This window comes from Mauremys reevesii, linkage group 22 (genome assembly GCF_016161935.1).
Source record: "Mauremys reevesii isolate NIE-2019 linkage group 22, ASM1616193v1, whole genome shotgun sequence".
NCBI classification, from domain to species: domain Eukaryota; kingdom Metazoa; phylum Chordata; order Testudines; family Geoemydidae; genus Mauremys; species Mauremys reevesii.
This window is the reverse complement of record NC_052644.1, coordinates 19,284,484-19,307,072: the sequence shown is the minus strand read 5'-3', so window position 1 is coordinate 19,307,072 and position 22,589 is coordinate 19,284,484. Positions and strand designations below refer to the sequence as shown.

Genomic DNA, 22,589 nt, shown 5'->3' with positions numbered 1-22,589 from the left:
GCACACGCTGCAGCACAGGGAGTCCCCCTGCACCCTGGCTTTTGTTTTTTTTGTTTTTTCCCTGCTTTGCCGGCCGCACTGTTGTTTCTCCCCCCTCCCCCCAGATTTGCCGCTCCAGCCCTGCCGTGTTTTTGTCCCCCCCTCCCTGCTTTGCTGCTCCAGACGTGCCATGTTTTGTTGTGTTTTTCCCCATCTTTGCCGCTCCAGCGGCCCCAACACTCTTTTTTTTTTTTTTTTTGCTTTGGGTGGCAAAAAAGCCAGAGCCGGCCCTGGCTGTGTCTCTCCCTGGCTGTGAGCCGCGGGGCCGGGCTGCACCCCAGGGTTGGGCGGGGGGTGAAACGCTGGAGCGACAGATGGGCAGAGGATTGAGTCAGACGGACGCGGTTTGTGTCACCCCCACTTACTGCCTGTTTGTTTGTGACTCCAGAGGGGTCCTACCCCAAACCCTCCATCTCCGTCAGCCCCGGTGGGGTGATCCCCTTGGGGGGGAACGTCACCATCCGGTGTCGGCATCAGCGCCTGGGCATGAGGATCCTCCTCTACAAGGATGGAGATAGGAACTATGTGACTCACACAGACCCTGCCGGCTCTGAGGCTGAATTTCCCATCACCAGCGCCAGACAGGAACACGGGGGCAGCTACACCTGTCGTTATAGCAACGGAACAGGACCAGCTCCCTACTCGGAGCCCAGCGACCCTGTGCAGATCATTGTAGCAGGTGAGGGGCCCAGCCCGGCACCTCGGCTCCCAGCCCCACACCCAGCCAGGCCCCAGGGGTTCTCAGCGAGCCCTGACCCAGCACAGGGGACACCCAGGGCGGAGATGGGGGGAGAAGGGACGGAGTCACTGGGGGGTTCCCCAGCCAGGGGGGAGCAGCAGCCCCTGGAGACTCAGGGCAGGGAGGCGACTTTAACGCTGCCCCTTGTGCGTAGAGACCGGGAGTCGCTATTTAATCCCGGAGAGCCGCTCTCCAGGGCTGGGGATGAGTGGTTCAGGGTGGGGAGGGGAGCTGCACAGCGGGGTGGGGTGGGGGCAGGGAGTGGGGCAGGGTGGAGGAGGAGGCAGGTGGGGGATGAGTGTGGCAGGGATGGGGACCCACGCTCAGGAGATGGGGGAGGGGAGCAGGTGGGGTGAGCAGGGCAGGCTGGGGAGGGAGGGGAGCTGCGCTGCTGGGATGGGGCTGGGGGTGAGTGGGGCAGGGAGTGGGGCAGGGCCCCTGCTGAGTGGCTCCACTGCTCCTCCAGGCTCCAGCAGCAGCTGCTCTTCCCGCCCCCTGGTGGCACAGGTCGGGTACTGCAGGGAATCATGTTTAGTGTCCCGTCACCGGCACTGCCAGGTTCCCTGTTCAACCCACTTTCCGTGCAGCTGGTGGTAGCCTGTGAGGGGCCCGGCTCCACGTCCTTCACTCCCAGCCTGGCCCCCCACAAGGTCGGCAGCCTGATGGGATGCTCAGAGCCAGGCTCTGCCCAGAGCCTTAGGACTCACCTGGCCAGGGACAGTGTCACCGGGGGGTTCCCCAGCCAGTGGGGAGCAGCAGCTCCTGGAGGTTCAGGGCTGGGGGAGGGGGGATCCCTGCCCCAGGGGGGAGCTGCAGAGCAGGGGCCTTTCTGCCCCTTCCCCGGGGCCCCGCTCCTATTCCGCCCAGAGCCCCACCCCTTTCTGCCCTCCCCCCACCCGCATCCCTCGCCCCTTTGCAGCCCCAAGCCCGGAGAACCTCTGTCCCAATGCTCCAGCCCCAGGGCACAGCAGGGAGTGAGAGCTCGTCCTGTCTCCGGGCCTCAGCGGAGGTCCTGGTGCTAAGCCTTCCCCTACCCCACCGTGCTTGCGCAGGGCACAAGGGTCCGGGTACTGGGGCTTATCCTGTCCTGCTTCCCGGCAGCTGGGACTCTGTGGTAACCGAAACATTCCCAGTCAGTGCAGCCGTGGGGAGAACCCCCCAGATCTGCCTGCAGATCCAGCCCCAACAGCTCCCTCCCCGGCACTCGCAGCCCCCCATTCCCAAGGCCTGGGGAGAGGTGGGTCTTGTGCGACTCCCACCGGTCACAGACTCTATTTTCCCACCCCTGGGGTGGGGGCAGAGCTGCAGGGCGGGCACTGGTCAGGCTCCCTGGCTGGCCTCAGGTGGGGCCGGGGGGCCAGGTGATCTCATGCAGCCGGGCCCTGAGCTACGTCTGAGTGAACCCCCTGCCCCGAGCCCCATGGGCAGGCAGTGCCAACCCTGGTAGGGGACAGACTCCTAGAGAGGCCGAATGATGGATGGAGAGAATTGGGGTGGAGGGGAGGCGAGGAGCCGGGGGGGGGGGTGTCTCCCCTGTTTAACTCCTGTCCTTTGTTGAAAGCAGGGCGTGAATTTCTCAAATCCACCATCTCGGTGACCCCCAGCAGGGTGGTGGCGCTCGGGGGAAGCGTCACCATCCACTGTGAGGGTTGGCAACGATCCATGGAGTTCTTCCTGCATAAAACTGGACACCCGAACCTGGAGGTGCAGTCGGTGCCTGATGGGCCCGTGGCTGAATTTCCCATCCCCAGTGTCAGCCGGGAAGATGGAGGGAGCTACACCTGCGACTATCACTCCATAACGGATCAGAGTCGCTGGTCGTATCCCAGCGACCCCGTCGAGATCATTGTAGCAGGTGAGGGGCCTGGCTCAGTGTCCCAGCTCCCAGCCCCACACCCAGCCAGATCCTCTGGGGGTCTCTGCAACAATGCGACGCTCAGAGCCAGGCTTTGCCCTGAGCCCTGGGCCCAGCAGAGGGGACGCCTGGCAGGGGAGCGGGGACAGAGTCACTGGGGGGTTCCCCAGCCAGGGGGGAGAAGTAGTCACTGGAGATTTGGGGCAGAGGAAGGGGGGATCCCTGCCCCCAGGGTGAGCTGCAGAGCAGGGGGGCCTTTCCCAGGCAACACATCAGTTAGGGGGTGATGGGTGGAGCTGAAGGTTTTAAACCTCAGTGTACAGTAGAGACTTGCACAGTCCCCTACAAGTCAGTGGTGGTGCTGTGCACAGAACCCAGGAGTCCTGGCCCCCATTCCTCCCCAGCAGAGAAGCCAGGGAGTGACTGGACCCTGGAGATTGGCCTGGCCTGTCACCCGCCGGGGAGCAGAGCTCTGGGCCCCCGGGGCTGGGGTTGCTCCGTGTCTCATGCTGTGAGCCCAGGGCTGAGGGGAAACTCTGGCCCCTGTGGAAAGGGATCCAGGAGCCCGTCCCCAGGGCCGCCGGGTCTGACCCACCACTGAGGCTGCGGGGTGAGGACGGGCCCCAGGAGTGAGTGACGGGGCCTGTGTCTCACGGCCTGTCTGCTTCCCACTGCAGAGCCCAGTTACCCCAAACCCAGCATCTCCCTGCGACCCAACCAGGGGGTCTTGCTGTGGGGAGCCATGAGCGTCTGGTGTTGGGGGCAGCACCAGAGCGTGCGGTTCGTGCTGAATAAAGAGTGACACCATTTCCCACCTGTGGATTCGGACAGGTTTGAGGGAGTGTTTTCCAGCAGCAACATGAGCCGGGAGGGCGGGGGGAGCTACAGCTGCTCCTATCACAGCAGATCGGAGCTGTTCGTTGTGTCGGACCCCAGTGACCCCGTGGAGCTGGTGGTGAGAGGTGAGGGGCCCAGCTCGGCGTCCCCGTTCCCAGCCCCTCCCTCCCCATCCTCACAGGGCTTGGGGCCAATGGGACGCTCAGAGCCAGGCTCTGCCCTGAGCCCTGACCCAGCAGAGGGGACGCCCGGCCAGGGAGCAGGGACAGAGTCACTGGGGGGTTCCCCAGCCAAGGGGGAGCAGCAGCCCCTGGAGACTCGGGGCAGGGAGGCGACTTTAACGCTGCCCCTTGTGCGTAGGAACCGGGAGTCGCTATTTAATGCAGTGATCCCCTCCTCTCTGTTCTCCAGGCCCCAGCGCAGGCAGTGCCATGGCCTGGGCTGAATGAGGCAGGGGCTGCAGGAGAAGTGGGGGCTTGGTGGACACAACGCTGGGCTGGGACCCAGGAGATCTGGCCCAGCTTCTGGCGTGGCCACAGATTCTGTGTGATGGGAGCACGTCACAGTTTTCAAAAGTGTCCTTCCTTGGGGGGGAGCCTCAATCTTGGGGGATCTCTGGCCAAGCACCCACAAACCAAGACACCCACAGTTAGTGGAGACATCTGCAGACGCTGCCTCAATAGTGCTGGATCCCTTGTGTTGGGGGATCATGTAGGGTCCCTGCCATGGTCAGGGCCCCTTTGTTCCTGGTGGTGCATAAACAGAGTGAAGAGACAGTCCCTACCCCTGGGAACTCACTAAGGAAAGTGAATCTGTCTGTGCCTCAGTTTCCCCCTGTAGAATGGGGAAAAAGATGCCTTGCTGCCTCCCAGGGGGGCTGATTCCCTTTGTGTGTGGGGCTCAGGTCCTGTGTTGCCAGGCTCCAGAAAGTAGCCTTTGAGTTGCCCTGTGCTCAAGGGGGAGGAGGCGGATGCAGTCAATGAGGCAGGGGCCGCACATGGCATATGAGGACCCCAAGCACTAGGGAGCCGCGGCTCAGTGTCTGTGGGGCTGGGAGCCCAGCTTGCAGGTCCGGGATTCTGGGTCGGGGTGTCACGGAGTCCCCGGGCGAAGCTCTGAAACTGCTCCCCACAAAGCCAGGCAGGACTGTGGGGAGCTTCCTCTCCCTTGGAGCAGACTGTCTGCAGGGCAAGAAGCTCACACGGCTTCACCTCCTGGGTCTCTCCTTGGAGCATTCAGCATCCTCTGCCCCTCTGTGCGCTTCTCGCAGCGAGCCCACCCCGGCGGGGTCCTGGGGAAGCCACAGGGTCCTGCTCCCCTGCTTTGCAGTCAGACGTGACGCTCAGCCAGCCAGTAACACAGAGGTTTATTTGATGACAGGAACAGTGTCTAAAACAGAGCTTGTAGGTATAGAGAACCGGACCCCTCGGCCGGGTCCATTCTGGGGGGCAGGGAGCCAGACCCCCCCGTCTGCACTTCACTCCTCGTCCCCAGCCAGCTCCAGACTGAAACCCCCTCCATCCCCTCCCCTCTGGGCTTTGTCTCTTTCCCGGGCCAGGAGAGCACCTGATCTCCCTGTCCTCCCACACCTTTAGCATCCCCTTGCAGGGAGGAACGCCCCGGACCATTAGTTGCCACAGAGAGAGAGTGTCAGCCTTAACTGAGGCACCCACACAGTATTCAGAGGAAACATTTAGAACAGCCCCACTTCATCACAGGGGGACTCTGGGATGTGGGAGAGAATCTCTGCCAGGGGCCCCTGGATCTGCCCGTGGCTGGGGCCGGCCGGGGAATCATAGAAGATGAGGGTTGGAAGAGACCTCAGGTGGTTCTAGTACAACCCCCTGCTCAAAACAGCATGAACCCCAACTCAATCATCCCAGCCAGGGCTTTGTCAAGCCGGGCCTGAAAAACCTCTAAGGAAGGAGATTCCACCTCCTCCCTAGGGAACCCAGTCCAGTGCTTCCCCACCCTCCTAGGGAAATAGTGTTTCCTAATATCCAACCTAAACCTCCCCCACTGCAACTTGAGACCATTGCTCCTTGTTCTGCCAGCTGCCCCCACTGAGAACGGCCGAGCTCCATCCTCTTTGGAACCCCCCTGCAGGTAGTTGAAGACTGCTATCAAATCCCACCTCACTCTTCTCTTCTGCAGCTGGAGGCCGGGGCTGGGAGGGGGCAGCAAGGGGGCAGCAAGGGGGCAGCGGGAGAGACCCTCTAGGCCAGTTAAATGAGCTCGTCCTGCCCAAGGAGCCGGCCCCAGGGGGAGCCACGAAGGGCTGGGCCTGGGTGGGGAGAATGGCTGGAATTACTGTGGGTATGTGGAGCCCAGACGCCATGGGGAGGGGCTCCCTGCATTGGTATGGATCAAGGGGTTCGCACAGGGACAGGCAGGGTGGGGGGGATGGGGAGAGGGAGCTGTCCTGGTTTTGGGATGGAGCAGGAGGGGGAAGTTGCTCTGGTGGGTCTGACTGCACCAACCCCCCTTCCCCTTTTGTCCCCCCAGATTACACCCAGGGCAACATCGTCCGTCTGGTCCTGAGCGCCGGGGTCCTGCTAGCCCTGGCGCTGATCCTGGCCGAAGCTGCGCACGGCTGGAGGAGGGTCAGATGCTAGGTGAGGTGACCCCCCCCTGCAATTCCCCCCACTACAGCCTGGCTTCCTCAGCGTGGGGGGAGGGCAGTGGGGTCACCGTCACCCCGAGCGACGTGACGCCGCGTCATCAGGACGGAGCCGGAAGGACCAGTGCAGCTGAACCCGTCTGAGCGTCCGGATGGGCCTGGCTTGGCGTGGGGCTGGGGGAGGGCGGTGCCAGGGCCTCCATTTGTGGGGTGGTGGAAATGGCTGACGGCAGTGGGACGGAGAGCCCACGCCATGGGGCGCCCTAGGGGAGAGTTCCAGGCCCTACAAGGAGGCCAGGTGGTCGCTTAGGACAGGGGCGAGAGTGTCCCCACTCCCAGGCCCCCGCCCACAGCTTGGCCGTGCTGCAGGGACGTTGCGGGTCAGACACTTGCTCTGGCTGTAGGTGGCAGGACCCTTAATCCCAGCGTTGCCCCCTGTGGGGGTTACAATCCCCCTCCGAGTTCGGACTGCAGAGCCTCTTGGCTGGGGGCGTCTCCCTGCGCTCCAGGGCCCCCCTGGCTGTGCCCAGCAGCTCACCGTACCCAGCCCCAGCCCCACTCGGCCTCCAGCCCAGCTCCCCCCAGCTCGGCTCAGGCTGCTGCTCTCCCCCAGTTCACCCACTCTGGCTCAGGCAGCTCCAGTTCACAGGGAGGGCGGGACCCCAGGCTCCTGATTCCCTCTTTAACTCGCCTCTTTAACTCGCCAATCAGGCTGACCTGAGCATTCACTTCTCCCTATTGGCCCTGGCGACTGTCAGTCTTAAGGACCAGATTTCTCATTAGCCCTTCCCCTTCGTACTGGGAGTTGGCCACACTGTGTGTCAGTAAGGGGCCAACAGTCCCCTTACATGTGCCGCACCCAGCACCTCTAATTCCCACCCACCCCCTGCGCTCTAACCACTAGATCCCACTCCCCTCCCAGAGCCATGGATAGAACCCAGGAGTCCTGGCTCCCATCCCTCCTGCCCCCCTCTGTGAAGATCAGTGAGATCTGCGGGTGCAAAGCGCTGGGGAGGAGCCGGGGGTTGTTGTACCAGACACAATCTGGCCCTTCCTGGTGCCGCCAGCTTGGAAGCGGCAGGTTTCCAGCCCCTGCCAGAGACGCAGCCGCTACTGGTGGCTCCTGGGTATGACACAGCGGCTGTGAGGCCCTCTGGGTCTGATCCAGGGGCATGGGGGCTGTAACGATGCAGCTTCTTGCAGGACACTACTGAGAGTATCAATTCAGGACAAATTGCTTAGAGCAGGGCAGTCACAGCCCAAGGCTGGGTGTCTTTTATCACTAAGGCAAACCAAACCAGCCAGCCAGAGAGAACTGTGGTTTACCCCACTAGCTAACCAGAAGTCATACAAGTGTAAGCAGAGTCAGGATGAGCTCTACCCTGACATCTGCTGGTGAATTATGGGGAGTGTGGAAAGCAATTTCAGGTATTTTGCATTGGCACATCCACCCCACCTAGCACAGCCCACAGCAGCCTGGGATGGTTATTTTCACAGCTGTGGGATCCCCAATTTCTTTGTTATTGGGGCAGGAGGAATAAAGTGTTGTCACCCTGATTAAGTAAATGAGGAAGTATGAGACTGCGTTATGACAGAGATGGCTCAGTATCCATTAAGTAGCACTTGCTAGACAAGGGACATGGGTGCCAAAACCCAGTGAATTGAGAGAGGTTGGGGATTGGGGGGTGTGTACCTGATGGTATGGGCCCCTTTTGATGGCCTGGAACACCAATTGCACCACCTCCTCTCTCCACTGTTGAAGAGCAGAGCTAATTTTGAATCCTTTAAGAGTCCATCTAGAGGCTGCTGACCTGAATTCACGTTGGGCCAATGGTGCAGCAGCACTAGAGCTCCCCTACTACAAGCTGAAATCACTAAGAGAGCTAAGCTTTCTGAGCTGAGATCACGGAGTGCTGTGTTAACTAGTGGGAGAGTCTGAAGATCTATCGCTAAGCGGCTGGCAGAGCGGAGCAGTTTGCAGCGTGTTGGAGCAGCCCACAGAACAGTGAGCGGAGTGGAGCGGTTTGCGGGGATGGCTGACGCGGTTCACGGGTCGGCTGGAGGAGCGGCACAGCCGGTGTAGTGGAGCCGGTCGTGGTGAAGGCTGCAGCAGAACTCCAGGGAGAGGCGGAGCAGTTGGCCCTGGCCCACGTAAGGTGCCCCCCCCATTTCCACCCAGGCTGGGGGGGGTAAAACTCTGCAGATAAATTTTTGAACTCTGGGGCGGCACTGACCAGAGACAGAGACTTTTGGGTTGTTGGACTTTGGGGTGATTGGACTTAAGACCCTAAGGGGGAAAGGACATTGCCAAACGTACTTGGAGGTGGGTTTTTTGCTTATGGTTTGTGTATAATCCTGTTTGTGGTGTCTCTCCAACGTGATGCCGCATTGTTTCCCTCCTTTATTAAAAGGATTTTGCTACACTCAGACTCTGTGCTTGCGAGAGGGGAAGTATTGCCTCCTAGAGGCGCCCGGGGGGGGGGGTATGTAATTGTCCCAGGTCACTGGGTGGGGGTTCGAGCCGGTTTTGCATTGTGTTATTGAAACGGAACCCCTGGATACTGAACCCGGCCCTTGTTGCTGCCAACTCAGAGGGGCAGAAGGGTTACATAAGCAATTCCCTCAGATACTCCAGTTCCCTTGTATCACCACCAGCGCTGCACCTTATGGGGATGAATGGTTATCAAAACCAAAGTAAAAGAAAAAAGTTTCTCTCGATCCCAAAGGACCAAGCCCCAGACCCAGGTCAATATACCAGTCAGATCTTACCCACTGTGATGAAGGGGGTTTCTCTTGTTTTTTTCAATGGTTTGCATGCAGAGGGGGTGGGACTCAGTGTCCCTGGGTGTTACTGGTTTAATGAGGTGAGGGGAGAGGAAGTTTGTGGTTACAGAGGACCGGACAGGGAACTTGGGACCCCGGACAATGGCCTGGAGGATGGAGACCCCAGCAACTGGTGACCTAGTGACGCAGCTCAGGAGTCACAGCCGGTTCTGGCCAGTGGGAGGACAATGGGCTACAGAGAGAGGACTCCGGTGACCTGATCAGCCGGTTCCAGCCAGAGGGGGACAGAGGATGGCTGAGGGGAGAGAAGGCCCAGGCGACCCTGTTTATCTGGAGACAATGGACAGAGGCGGGGTTGGGGCCGGGGGTATCAGATGCCCAGCTGGGAAGCAGGGGGGCTCTGGGCTGGAGAGGGGGAGCAGGCAGAGCCCACTGGATGCAGGGAGACTGGGATGTGCTGGGCTGAGGGAGGCCAGGCCTGAGGCTCTGAGAGTTTCCTGTGCTGTGTTGCGATGCTCAATAAACCCTCCTGTGTTACGCTGGCTGAGAGTCGCTCTGGGCTAGAGAACAGGGGGCACCAACCCCTTCAGGGGTGGAGGCCTGTGGGGGTCCAGAGCGCGTGGACTCCCTGAGGGGGCCCACGGCAGAGACAGACGCGCTAAAGCTCAGAGAGGTGCGGCTCCAGGAGGTGGAGGGGCCTCACCCCGAGAGAGAGTGGACCCCCGAGAAGGGCTGTCGCACTGAAAGGGGCACCCCCCACGTACCGCACGGGGCCATGAGTGGGCACGATCTGTGAGTCCGTGACAGCCACAGTAATTACATTTCAGGTCCCTCAAGTCCCACGAGGGGGGTTGTCCCGCCCCGGCATTCACGGGCACCCTGAGTTGGGCTTCCTGGAGTCCCACTTCTGAGTCTCCCCTTCTGAGTCCCCGATGTGGGTCTCCCTCCTGCCCCCAATCTTCTGTCCACAAACTCATCTGCCAGGGCACCTGCACTGCGCAGATCCTTGGGTTTCTGGTCCACTAGCCACATCTTAAGGTCCGGAGGGCAGATGTCAGACAGCTGCTCCAACCCCACCAGGTTATATACGTCCTCTGTGGTAGTGGCCCCTGTGCCCTTCCCCCCCTTGTGGAGATATTCCCCCAGCAGGTTGGCAACCTCCTTGTAAGTGACACCTGAGGTCTTGCGTACACCCCGGAATCACTTCCTGTGCACCTGGAGGGTCAGTTCAAAATTCAGCAGCAAAGCCTGTTTGAACAGGTCAGAGTCCCCCGTCTCAATACCATCCATTTGGCTGAACACCTCTATGGCCTTGGGATGCAGCGCAGGGGTCAGACAGCGAAGCCTGCCTGTTGGGGTCAATCTGGTTCAGATAACAGGCCTTCTCAAAGGCTGTGAGATAGGCATCAATATACCCCCTCCCCCTTGAACTGGGGCAGCAGTTTGGTGCCTAGATTCCCCACAACACTGGTGTCACGGTGCTGCCCGTGGGAGCCAGCTGAGGTCACTCAATTAGGGTGAACTGCAAAAAAAACGGGGCAGACAAACCCCAGAAGCTGGTGGATATTCCAGTATTTAGATTTTCCAAACCAGCACAAAACAACTTCTGTAATACCTCATTGGTTACTCAGACATCCAAACCACGCAGTTCCCTTAAAGTGTCCAGCCTCAGGCCTCCCTCCAGACACACACGTCAGATATGATGATAATTACTGAAAATTCTATCTCATCATATGAACGAAAAGGTTCTTCCAATCCCAAAGGATCAGCCACACACTCAGGTCCAATTATAACTTAGACCTTACCCAAAATACACACTATTAGCCAATTCTTATTAACTAAGCTAAAATTTATTTTAAAAGAAAAGAGATAAAGTGTTGGTTAAAAGATCCATATACAGACAGACTTGAATTCAATTCTTGAGGTACAGATACGAAGTTGAGATGAGCTTGTAGTTGCCAAAAGTCCTTTTAGAAATAGTCCCTAGGTTATAATTCAGTGTCCATATTCAGGGTGGCTCCAGACAGTGACTGGGGATCTCAGTCCTTATGGCTTAAGGTTTCCCCCTCTTGAAACCCAAAGCGGATATGAAATGAAGAAGGATCATGTCCCAGGGTTTTTATGCATTTCCAGCAGCCTTTTGGCCTGAGAAAACAATCGGCTTAACTCCCCTTCTCCCAAACATCCCGGCACTTAGCACAGGGTAATTTATCCATTAAACAGTTCAGATACAGGTTACCACAACCTTCAAAGAGACATAGAGACAATAATACAGTTTCACTCAAGTGTCTTCCTAAATGTTAATATTCCTTTTTTGGTCTTTGAATCAAAGCTAAAGCGACAGACAAGACTTGTTTGCTGACATCACAAGACCTGAGCAAACACCTCCCCTTCTATCTCTAACACTACAGGCTGTATTTCAAAGCTCTAGTCATTTACAGATCTTCCTAACCAGTCTCTAAAGTTCGGCCATGGGCCAGGTCCGTCCGAAAGAGTTAATTGACTCTTTCTGGCCCTGTCAGATATTATATCACACTCATAATGTCACAACTGGCAACTCGGGGTCCTTCCCCACTTACCCCCCGGCAGGCCCTCTTGGCCCCCCGCTCCTCCAGCTCCAGCTTGTGCTTCTGCTGTTCTGCACGGTCCTTCAGCCTCCGCTCCTCCAGCTCCAGCTTCTTCGCTTTCAGCTCCAGCCTCCGCAGCTGGACCTGACCGGGGTCCCCCTGTGGTGACTGGGGAGTCAGGTCTGATGGGCTCCCGGTCGCTACACATGCTGCCCCCACAGCTACTCCCCGGCTCTCTGGGGACCCCAGGAGCCCGGAGCCTGTTTCTCAGTCTCCACAAGCTGAGCAATCAGCCTCCCGATGCTCAGCCCTCTCCCCCTGCACAGATGTGCCAGGTCGCTCTTACGGAGCTGGTTACAGGCCATTGCCAGGCTGGTTCCTTTCAATACCCTCGTTCTACCGCTGGCAGCCACTCACTGCTGTTAGGCCTGAATAAAGATGTAGCACAAAAACCAGTTATGTCAATCTGACTGAAGTCAGCATGTTTCATAAAGCCCTGGGAAAAAGTGAGATACGAAAGGGAGGTGCATTCCTCAAGTTACCAGCTGCGTTAACTCCTGTCTTCCAGTGTCTGGTGCTTGGCAACTATGCTGATAAGAAAGTTGCTGGGGCATCACAACTTGCTTACATTATAAAGAAAGACAGATGTGCTTTGTTATTAGGGTTTGTTACTAACCAAAGGGGGGTGGGATATGGGTTGTGTGAAGTGAATAATTTATGACGTAATAAAACTGTCTATATAAGCTAATACTAAGCTGTAAAGAGGGGGCTGGTTCTTTTCGGATACGAGCAGTTCTTTACTGACACGTGCACTTGTCAATAAAGAGCTTTTGTTTTGGACCTTGCTGGTGTTGTCTGTAACTCTGCGGTCAGACAACGAACTTCGCTGTTGGGGTTCGAGTCCCCGACATCTTTGGCGACTCCGGTCGGGACTTTGTCTGACTCTCCGGCGGGGGATCAGACTCTGAGGCAACGCAGCGCGCATCCTCTGATTTAGAGGAGCCTTGCCTGGTAATCTGATCTCTGCGTCGGCGATAAGGCGAGTTCTGTGAACCAGCTGAAGCTCGTAGAAATCCAGCAACATCCACCTACCCGTTGAGTAGGGTTAAGGTTGCCTGGGTTAGAGTCCCAGTGCAGATTGTCGGGGTTAGAGTCCCTGACAACTTAGGTCTGGGTTAGAGTCCCAGTCCAGGTCTGGGTTAGAGTCCCAGTCCAGGTTTGCACAGGATCCAAGTAGTCTGGGTTAGAGTCCCAGCCTGGGTTTGAGTCCCAGTCCAGGTGTTCGAGTCCCCTGGAGAGGTAAGTGAGCGCTCGACGCGGGAGGTGGGGGTTAGAGTCCCTTTACCTTGACGCGGGAAAGAGGGGTTAGAGTCCCCTTACAAAATGGAACAAGTTGGCAGTAAGTGTCTGGGGGACGCCCCATTGTCTCTAATACTTAAAGATTGAAAGAAGATTTCTGGAACCAGGTAGCTTTTGGAGCTGTATGTTTAAAGCTGTATGGAGAGCTCTTGTAAAAATCCCCCAGCATATGCCCCAGAGCCACACTGGGAGGAAGACTGTCCGTGGGGACGTCTGTCTCTCTTGGGCTCACGCCATCTGAATTTATTGACTGTGCAGCAAGATATGATGCATCGTGGTAATAGGAAATAATGGCCTGTGTGTGTGTGTGTGTGTGTGTGTGTGTGTGTGTGTGTGGAAAATGGGGGAGGGACAGTCTAAATATTCCACCTCACCCCCTAAGGGTACCCCAGCATGTTACATGTACGTACATTATGGTCTTAAAACCTGCAGGTATTTAAAGAATTGGAATCTTTACACGCGTGAAAATCTATCTAAACAATGCCCATTAGAAGGTACCTTCAATCTAGATAAGATCATATATCTCAAAGGAGCTTTTAATCACCAAAGAAAAGCCTCTGACACAGTGTGAGCAATTTGTCTAGGAACGGGTTAATTTGAAATTCAGCCTGACTTGGTGAAACTGGAGAAGCCACAGGCTGGAATCTGAACTGGACTCTCTGAAAGAGACACTGCAGGAGATTCCAGGGTGTAAAAAACAGCTCTCCCAAGAGCGGAAGCATGTTGGAAATTCTGGACAAGCTGTATACAGGATAATCTCCCGTCTGCCTATTCCCCTTCTCTGAAAGTTATACAGACGTGGCCAGTTTGAACATGTGTGAGTATTAAAGTGGCTTAAGGCTTGGGGCATTCATGTTCTTCCTGAGTAATGTGGGAGCGTTCCCAACACTCTTCATTGTTGTTTTATTATTTTTAATTAAGCTTTAAAATTTGATTATATGGTGTGTTTCCCCAACGTCCTGCAGTAGATAAATTGGTAACAGATTTGTCACAGTTTGGTGAGCAATTGCGAATAGGGGAGCCCTATAGAATTTACACCATCTATCTGTTTTGCCTTTGTTCTTTTGTGTTTCTTTTGTTTGGTACTGTTGGTGTTATATGTTGAGGATTGCATGATTAAAGGTGAGCCTACTCTCAGCTGCAGTAAGTCTGAGAACTGGAGAGGGGTTTAGCATTTTTCTCTCCACCCTGGTTGACCGGAAGGGTGGCAGGTGGATCTGCCCCCAGTCGTAGCAGGACTGGGCAATAGAGTAGTTGGAGAAAAGGGACGAGATGTGTACTTGATAACTAGAATTGAGCAATTAAGAGCATGGATCATGAACCAGGCGGCAACTCAAACCTGCGCCAGGGCAAGTTGCAGGCTTTGAGACAGGACTTCCAGTTAGAAAAGGAAGCCCTGGCTAAGCAAGTACCAGTCCTTCAGGGACTTGTTAAAATTTAACCATTTGTGCTCAGCATATATTGTAACAGCAGTGTGTTTGCTACAAGAGGAAATTAAATAGTTCAACGCCAGTGGGCCATGTGTTTTGCCCAGGTGGCAAGCCTCACAGGGGAGGACTCGAGTAGTTTTGTGAGTAGAAATGTTTTAGGGAAAGGACCAGAAGGGTGGGGGCTACTTAAAAAGCCCACCCTCCTAGCTAACTGGTAGTGCAATAAGTTGGTACCCATGGAAAGAAACGGTTCAGGAAAAAAAAAAAAAAAGGATCGGGCCCAGGCAGCCAGGCAACAGACAGAGAGCTTGGAGAACAGGTTGGAAACTTTTCGGGTGTAGTGAAAGAACAGAGTAAGTAAGTATACGCATAGGGGTTCATATACTCAGAAGAATATTTGGAATGGTGATCTGAGTTGGTAAGTGGCTGTTGAAAGAACAAGCAAGTGATTTAAGGCACAGTGAAAAGTTAACTCTATAGTTGCTGGAGGGAACAGCAGTTGAATTTTGTAAATGTACTAAAGTAAAAAGTTCTTGGTGTCTTTGAAATGTTTGTAAATAAATTCAGGCAAAGAAATTATTAGATTGCAATCATTTGGCTATGAACAATTTTGTTAAATTAGCTGAAGAATGTATCCAGTGCTATGTAATTAAAATTGTATTAGGCTCTAAGAGCACTGTGAGTGATGATGTTTTCTTTCAGTGTTTACAAGCAGGAGTTACAAGTAAAAAGTGAGCCAGCAAGCATCTGTATTAATGCAAATTATCTAATTAATATGGGGTAATTCCCTTGTTTTGCCTAAAATCAACAAAAGTCTTTGTATATTTTTAGTAATGATTGCCTGCCCAGAAGGGGTAGACTTCTGTTTCTGTCTTTCAGATAATCAGAGAACACTGATGCCGGCTGAACAGCATTCACCGTACCATGATTTGCTGGCACAGTAAAAATTGTGTTTTGTGTTCTATGTTCTGTCTTGTGGTGTTTGTCCTGTGGCCAAAATTGATGTGTTTAATATTTTTATGGGATGGTCTGATTTAAAATCAAGCAGCAGTGTTGGATTAAAATGCAGATATTTGTTTTGTTCAACTTAGAATACAAAGTGTTTGGATGCATCAGAAAAATGTGATATACTAAAGTCTAATACATTTTCTTAAGTAAGAGAAAGATACTACATTGGCCAAAACTTTTAATTGACAATTGTTATTGAAATTTGCATATTAACAGTCTTTGAAAGCAAGGACATGGAAAGTTAACCCACTCCCCATATTGTACAAGGGATCCTTCTGGCTACCTCAGACTTCTAGCCAGAGGGCTGGGGATGGTGGACAGCTATTGGACTACAGTTTGTATTAAATGAACTCATCGAAGTGGGTGTACTTGTCTTGGTTTGTTGTTCTCAAGCTCTGTAATAACATTATTTTAGTGAAATGGTATATGTGGCATATATTAGATAAGACTAATGTACTGTATAACAGCAATGTGTATATGTTCATTGTTAACACCAGGTGTATACGTAAAACATGAAAGTTTTTTTTGTAGGTTAAAAAAAAAGCTGAGAAGGGAAGCGAAAAAAAAAAAAACAAGTTGACTGAAAAAAAAATAGATAACATGCTCAGTTTAAAGCTGAGACACTGACTTTGTTCAAGGACACTCCTCACAGCTAAGACTTGGCTAACCCTCAAAAGGAACAAGGGGGGGACTTAAATTTGCCCATGCAGCTATAAAATTTGTAAACTCTGCAAAGACACTAATGCAATGTGTTAGGTTTCTTTTCTCACAGGTAAAGAAGAAACAACCCAAAGATCCTAGCAGCCCTCCCACCCCTTGGAACCAGGAGACTGGGTCTACATAAAGATCCATCAACGAAAGACTGCCTTGGCTCCATGCTGGAAAGGCCCGTATTGAGTCCTGCTGACTACCAACACCGCTGTGAAGTGCCAAAGACTGACTGTTTGGACCCAGGATTCTCTCTGCAAAAAGACCCCTCCACCTCAGAAGAATTCTCCTACTGATGATAAGCCTATTCTTTTTTTCTAGTTCTATTGTGCTTCTGAACAGCATGGCAAAAGGACAAGGTAACGTGCTGGTTGAACCTCTCCCTTGTCCACGGACAAATCTATTGTGCCTTTGAATTTTTCTAAAAGAAGCAAAACCATTACAGGGTGATGTACTGATAATCTCTTCCCTGTAGAATGCTAAACTACATCTGTTTTGGGAAAGAAGAAAAAAACACTCACTCCACTGACATTGCCAAAGTCCAGGAATTCCTGACCAAAAAGAACATTAAGAACTGACCCTGGTGAAGAAACAAACAATTACACACTGGCAGGAAGAAATTTGTGGGACTTATGTTTGGAACTGTGGTATTAATTGGATTTTGGGGTTTATTCTACAGGCTGCGCCCTGTGTTTTGGATAAATCCTTCAGCATGTATTGCCCTCCCTCATTGCATTTTGAATAGCATTGTCCTTATCCAGTTTTCAGATCGCTTTTACATACCCAGATTGCTCACAAGGGGCTGCCATTAGATTAGCACAACAGAGGGCCTGGGTTATTTCCTCTGGAAAGAAAGAGAATTGACCAAATCCCTGTGGTCTAGGGGCCAATGGTACACTGCCATTTGGAATATTCTTAAAGGCCTAGAAAATGATGAGAAATTGGGCCAACTAGAAAAGGCCACTAGACTTATTTTTGATGCTCAGCTATCTTAAGTACAGGCTGGAGTTGGTGAGTTACATGTCATTTCCACCCTTAGTTCTGTGACCCAGAAGTTACTGACAGAGATGGTACTAAATATCACTGAGGCTGGAAAGGCATTGCAGTGGGATCTAGTATGTTTAAATTGATCCTGAGCACTGGACTTGGCCCACTGCCCTTACAGACACACAGGAGTACCATCTGATCTGTGGTCATGAAGACATACTTGGACACTTTCTGGATGGAAGTGTGGACATTCACAGTGCTCCTTCCAAGTGTAAGCAGAGTCAGGATGAGCCCTACCCTGACATCTGGTGGTACATTATGAGGAGTGGGCAAAGGAATTTTAGGAATGTGCATTTGCATTGGTAAACCCACTTCACTTAGCATAACACACAGCAGCATGGGAAGGTTATTTTCACACTGTGGAATCCCCAATTTCTTTGTTATTGGGGCAGGAAGGAAAAAAAGGGGCTGTTACCTTAATTATGTGAATGAGGAACTATGAGACTGCTTTATGACAGAAATGACTCAACCTACATTAAATAGTACTTGCCAGACAAGGGACAGGGGTTCCAAAACCCAGTGAAGGGAGAGAGGCTGGGGACTGGTGTGTGTACCTGATGGTATGGGCCCCTTTTGAGGGCCTGGAACACCAATTGCACTTCCTCCTCTCTCCACTGTTAAAGAGCAGAGCTAATTTTGACTCCTTTAGGAGTCCATCTAGAGGTTGCTGACCTGAATTCACGTTGGGCCATGTGGCAGTGGGGCTCTCCTACTACAAGTGGAAATCACTAGGAGCTGAAATCACTAAAAGAGCTAAGCTTACTAAGCTAAGATCACTGAGTGCTGTGTTAAGTAGTGGGAGAGCCTGAAGATCTATCACCAAGCAGCTGGCAGAGCGGAGCAGTCTGCAGCACGTTGGAGCAGCCCATGGAACAGTGAGCAGTGTGGAGCGGTTTGTGGGGGACGGCTGTCGTGGTTCACGGGTCTGCTGGAGGAGCGGCACAGCTGGTGGAGTGGAGCCAGTCGTGGTGAAGGCTGCAGCAGAACTCCACGGAGAAGCGGGGCAGTCGGCCCTGGCCCACGTAAGGTGTCCCTTAACACCCTGTGTGTGCGACCCCCCCCATTTCCACCCAGGCTGGGGGGGGGGGGTAAAACTCTGCAGATAAACTTTTGAACTCTGGGGTGGCACTGACCGGAGACTGAGACTTTTGGGTTGTTGGACTTTGGGGTGATTGGACTTAAGACCCTAAGGACAGTGCCAAATGTACTTGGAGGTGGGTTTTTGCTTATGGTTTGTGTATAGTCCTGTTTGTGGTGTCTCTCCAACGTGATGCCACATTGTTTCCCTCCTTTATTAAAAGGATTTTGCTACACTCAGACTTCGTGCTTGCGAGTGGGGAAGTATTGCCTCCTAGAGGCGCCCGGGGGGGTGGTAGGTAATTGTCCCAGGTCACTGGGTGGGGGCTCGAGCCGGTTTTGCATTGTGTTATTGACACGGAACCCCTGGATACTGAACCCGGCCCTTGTTGCTGCCAACTCAGAGGGGCAGAAGGGTTACATTTTTGGGGGCTCGTCCGGGATCCCTGGGTCAGTACCCCTCGCAAGCACCTGTTGAGTGTTCCACTGTATTGGGAAACAATTGTCTTTATATTTTGAGGGAATTACTGTTTGTATAATGGCTAATATGTTGGATTTGTTGGGCCCCAGTCCTGCAGCCCCTAGCTCAGGGGCGGCAGCCTCAGCCAATGATTGGGCACAAGCACTGGGGCATATATTGGAAAAGATTGTGTTGGCCTATGCTACGTCAAACTCTTGTCGTAAGTTAAGGTTATTTGCAGGGGAAGAGGAGTTTGAACCCTGGTTGGAGCATACCACTGAAATGCTGCGGGAGTGGGCCGTACCTGATGTAGAAAAGCGAAGGTGTCTAATAGAGAGCCTTAGTGGCCCAGCATTAGATGTACTTCACACCCTGAAGCTCATTGACCCTGAGGTCAGTGTGAAGGACTGCCTGGAGGCCCTTGATAATACCTTTGGGAGCGTAGAGAGCCCTGAAGACAGTTACTGTAAATTCCTTGATTCCCGACAGGAAAGGGGTGAGAAAATTTCCGCCTATATACAGAGGCTGGAGAGACTGCTTCAGAGAGCTGTTATGAGGGGAGCAGTGACTGCTGAGCAGATGGATCAGACCAGACTGGCTCAAGTTGTAAGAGGGACTCGGTATCAGAACCCGATCCTACTTCATCTCCGACTAAGAGAACGGCAGGATCATCCCCCAAGTTACTCCCAGCTGATAAAGGAGGTCAGGGAAGAGGAAGAAAGGCAGGCTGCCAGCGAGTGTTGGGAAGCCCAAACATTGGAACCAGCCAGCACAACGCCACTGCAAATGGCCAGTGTACTGATGGTGAGCACTACAGAGGAACTTGCCCAACAAATGCAGGTCCTGACAGAACGGATAGCTGAGCTGCAAAGCACCGTTGACCGAGCTAAGATTTCCAGGAATAAGGAGCCTCAGACTGTGACAATGGAGAAGTCAGTATCTAGAGCCACTGTCCCACCCCGGCGAAGGGGAAAGGGCAATTCTTTTGCTATCGGTGTGGTCAGGATGGGCACAGTGCTACTAACTGCCATAAGGAAGAGAACCCCTCCTTAGTGTACGAAAAGCTGAGGAGCAGTTGGGAGAGACCCAGTAGTGGCCAGAAGGTCTGGGGACAGAGACCACCTAGACCTACAGGATTTGAAGATTCCCCCAAAAGAGACCGTCCAGCTGGGATCCCTGCAGGACTGATAGGGCCGCGAGCAGAGGTCATGGTGAGGATTGAAGGGGTGGAGTGTAAAGCCGTGCTTGACACTGGATCTCAAGTGACTATTATATTTCAGTCATTCTACCAACAGATGCTTAGGCACCTGCCTATACAGCCACTGACTGGCATTGGTCTGTGTGGCCTCAGCATGGATGAATACCCCTACCAAGGGTATGTCATAGTGCACCTGGAATTCCCAGAGGAGGTTGCTGGGGTAACGGAAGAGGTAGACACAGCTGCCTTAATATGCCCTGACCCTAAAGGGACCTCTGATGTGTCTGTGCTGATAGGGACCAATTCCAGTCTCTTCAAGGTGCTCGCGGATTACTGCAGACGACGGGCTGGGGACCAGTACCTGAGTACCCTGATGATCCATACGCTTTGTGCTGAAGCCTATAGGAAGATTGAGAGTGCTAAAACGGAGACATCTGAGCTACCGATTGGGGCACTGAAGTACATGGGCACAACCCCCTTAGTAGTGCCCGCAAGGACAGAGCAAGAGGTGCTTGTCATGAGTACCAGGCTGAAAGGCAGTAAAGGGACATTAGCAATGATAGAGCAGCCAGTTGAAGGAGAGCTCCCGGAAGGAGTGCTGGTCCCCAGTGGAGTCATAACCCTACCTGCTGAAGCCCAGGAAAAGGTGACTATACTGATTGCTAATGAAACAAGTCGAGATGTTGTTGTGAAGCAAGGACAAAAGATAGCAGACCTCTTGAGCCTGAATCTATTGTGAAACCCCTGTGCGAGACTCACGTTCCGACAATAGACCCAGCAAAGTTTGACTTTGGAGATTCACCATTGTCGGAGGAGTGGAAAGATCGTCTGAGGAGGAAACTTTGTGAAAGACCCAAGGTGTTCTCACTGCATGAGTGGGATGTGGGATGTGCAAAAGGAGTAGAGCACAACATCAGACTACATGACTCCCGACCTTTCCGAGAGAGATCTAGGAGGCTTGCTCTCTCTGAGATGGAAGATGTGCGACAACATCTTCAAGAGCTGGCTGCAAATGGCATCATTACAGAGTCCCGCAGCTCATACGCCTCACCCATTGTGGTGGTCCGAAAAAAGAATGGGAAAATCCGGATGTGTATTGACTACCGCACTCTGAACCGCCGTACAGTGGTTGATCAGTACACAATGCCTCGAGTCCAAGATGCTTTAGACTGTTTACTGGGAAGCCAGTGGTTCTCTGTGTTGGATCTTCGGAGTGGATACTACCAGATCCCTCTGGGTGAAGAAGATAAGGAGAAGACAGCCTTCATCTGCCCATTAGGGTTTTATCAGTTCGAACGCATGCCCCAAGGGATTTCTGGAGCACCTGCCACATTTCAACGTCTTATGGAGAAAGTTGTGGGAGACATGAATTTACTGCAAGTGTTAGTTTATTTGGATGACCTGATTGTGTTTGGAAGAACTTTGGAAGAGCATGAAGAAAGACTTCTTAAAGTGCTTGATAGGTTGGAGGATTATGGTTTGAAGCTTTCAATTGACAAATGCCAGTTCTGCAGGACCTCAGTGAAGTATGTGGGCCACATCGTGTCCCAAGAGGGTGTGAGTACTGATCCTGATAAAATAGAAGCCCTCACTACATGGCCACGTCCAAGCAACTACAGAGAACTCAAGACTTTCCTTGGGTTTAGTGGCTACTACCGCAGATTTGTAAAAAACTATGCTACAATTGTAAAACCCCTCAATGATCTTACCAGGGGATATCAGTCCAGCAAGAACAAATCTAAGACCAGGAATAAAAGGCCTTCCGTGCAGAGACACTATGGCCCCTTCGAACCCTTTGGGCCACGGTGGAATGAGAGATGTGAAAAGGCTTTTCGAGAAATCATTACTTGCCTAACTCATGCCCCTGTCCTAGTCTTTGCTGACCCAAGCAAACCATTTATCCTGCATACAGATGCCAGTTTGGAGGGTCTGGGAGCAGTACTGTACCAGGAGGCGGAAGGCACGTAAACCTATAGCCTTTGCCAGCCGAGGACTGTCTGATAGTGAAACACGCTATCCCACCCACAAGCTGGAGTTCTTGGCCTTGAAATGGGCCATCACTGAGAAATTTCAAGACTACTTGTATGGTGCTCAGTTCCAGGTGTGGACAGACAACAACCCACTGACTTATGTGTTAACAAGTGCTAAACTGGATGCTACAGGGCAAAGATGGGTGGCCTTTGGCTAGCTATGACTTCAGCATTCAATACCGATCAGGGAGAAGCAATGTAGATGCAGATGCATTGTCCAGGCGTCCACAAGCACCAGGAGTTGCTGTGATACCCACGGATGGAGTGAGAGCTATTTGCAGTGTGAGTCGCCGAGAGCCAGAGGCCCATGAGAGCCTTCATGGATGCGTTGCTGAAGCTTTGGGACTGCCCCCTGAATGCGTGCCTTCTGCTTCAGTGAACTATATTGCTTTGGACCAATCTCCCTTGCCCGTGCTCAATGCGGCTGACTGGCAGGAAGCCCAGCTGCAAGATATTGACATTCGTGATACGCTACTTGCCCAAAGGGAGGGGCGAGGCCCAGCTGCGGTTGTCCCACCTACCCCAGAGGGCAAACTACTATTGAGAGAATGGACCAAGCTAAAACTGATTCAGGGAGTGCTACACCGTGTGACCACAGACCCTCTACAAAGGCAACGGAACCAACTAGTGCTGCCAAAAGAGTACAGAGGCCTGGCCATGAGGGCCCTGCATGATGACTTTGGACATTTAGGGATGGAGAGGACCCTGGAACTTATCCGAAGTAGGTTCTATTGGCCCCGGATGGCTGAAGATGTTCACAGGAAATGTGAGACCTGCGCTCGATGTGTTCAAAGGAAAACTCTGCCCACGAGGGCTGCATATCTGAAGAAC

At 53.2% G+C, this 22,589-nt stretch overlaps 1 protein-coding gene across 1 annotated transcript in view; it reads left to right on the top strand.

Moving 5' to 3' along the window:
- The first annotated feature begins 2,335 nt into the window (after positions 1–2,335).
- LOC120388453 (immunoglobulin superfamily member 1-like) overlaps positions 2,336–22,589 on the top strand; it is a 39,403-nt gene continuing 19,149 nt past the window's right edge. Inside the window, exons 1-2 of the mRNA XM_039510274.1 lie at positions 2,336–2,634; positions 11,045–11,066. Of these exons, the coding sequence (XP_039366208.1) occupies positions 2,441–2,634; positions 11,045–11,066 (216 nt within the window). The 5' untranslated portion in view covers positions 2,336–2,440. The remainder of the gene's footprint in view (positions 2,635–11,044; positions 11,067–22,589) is intronic.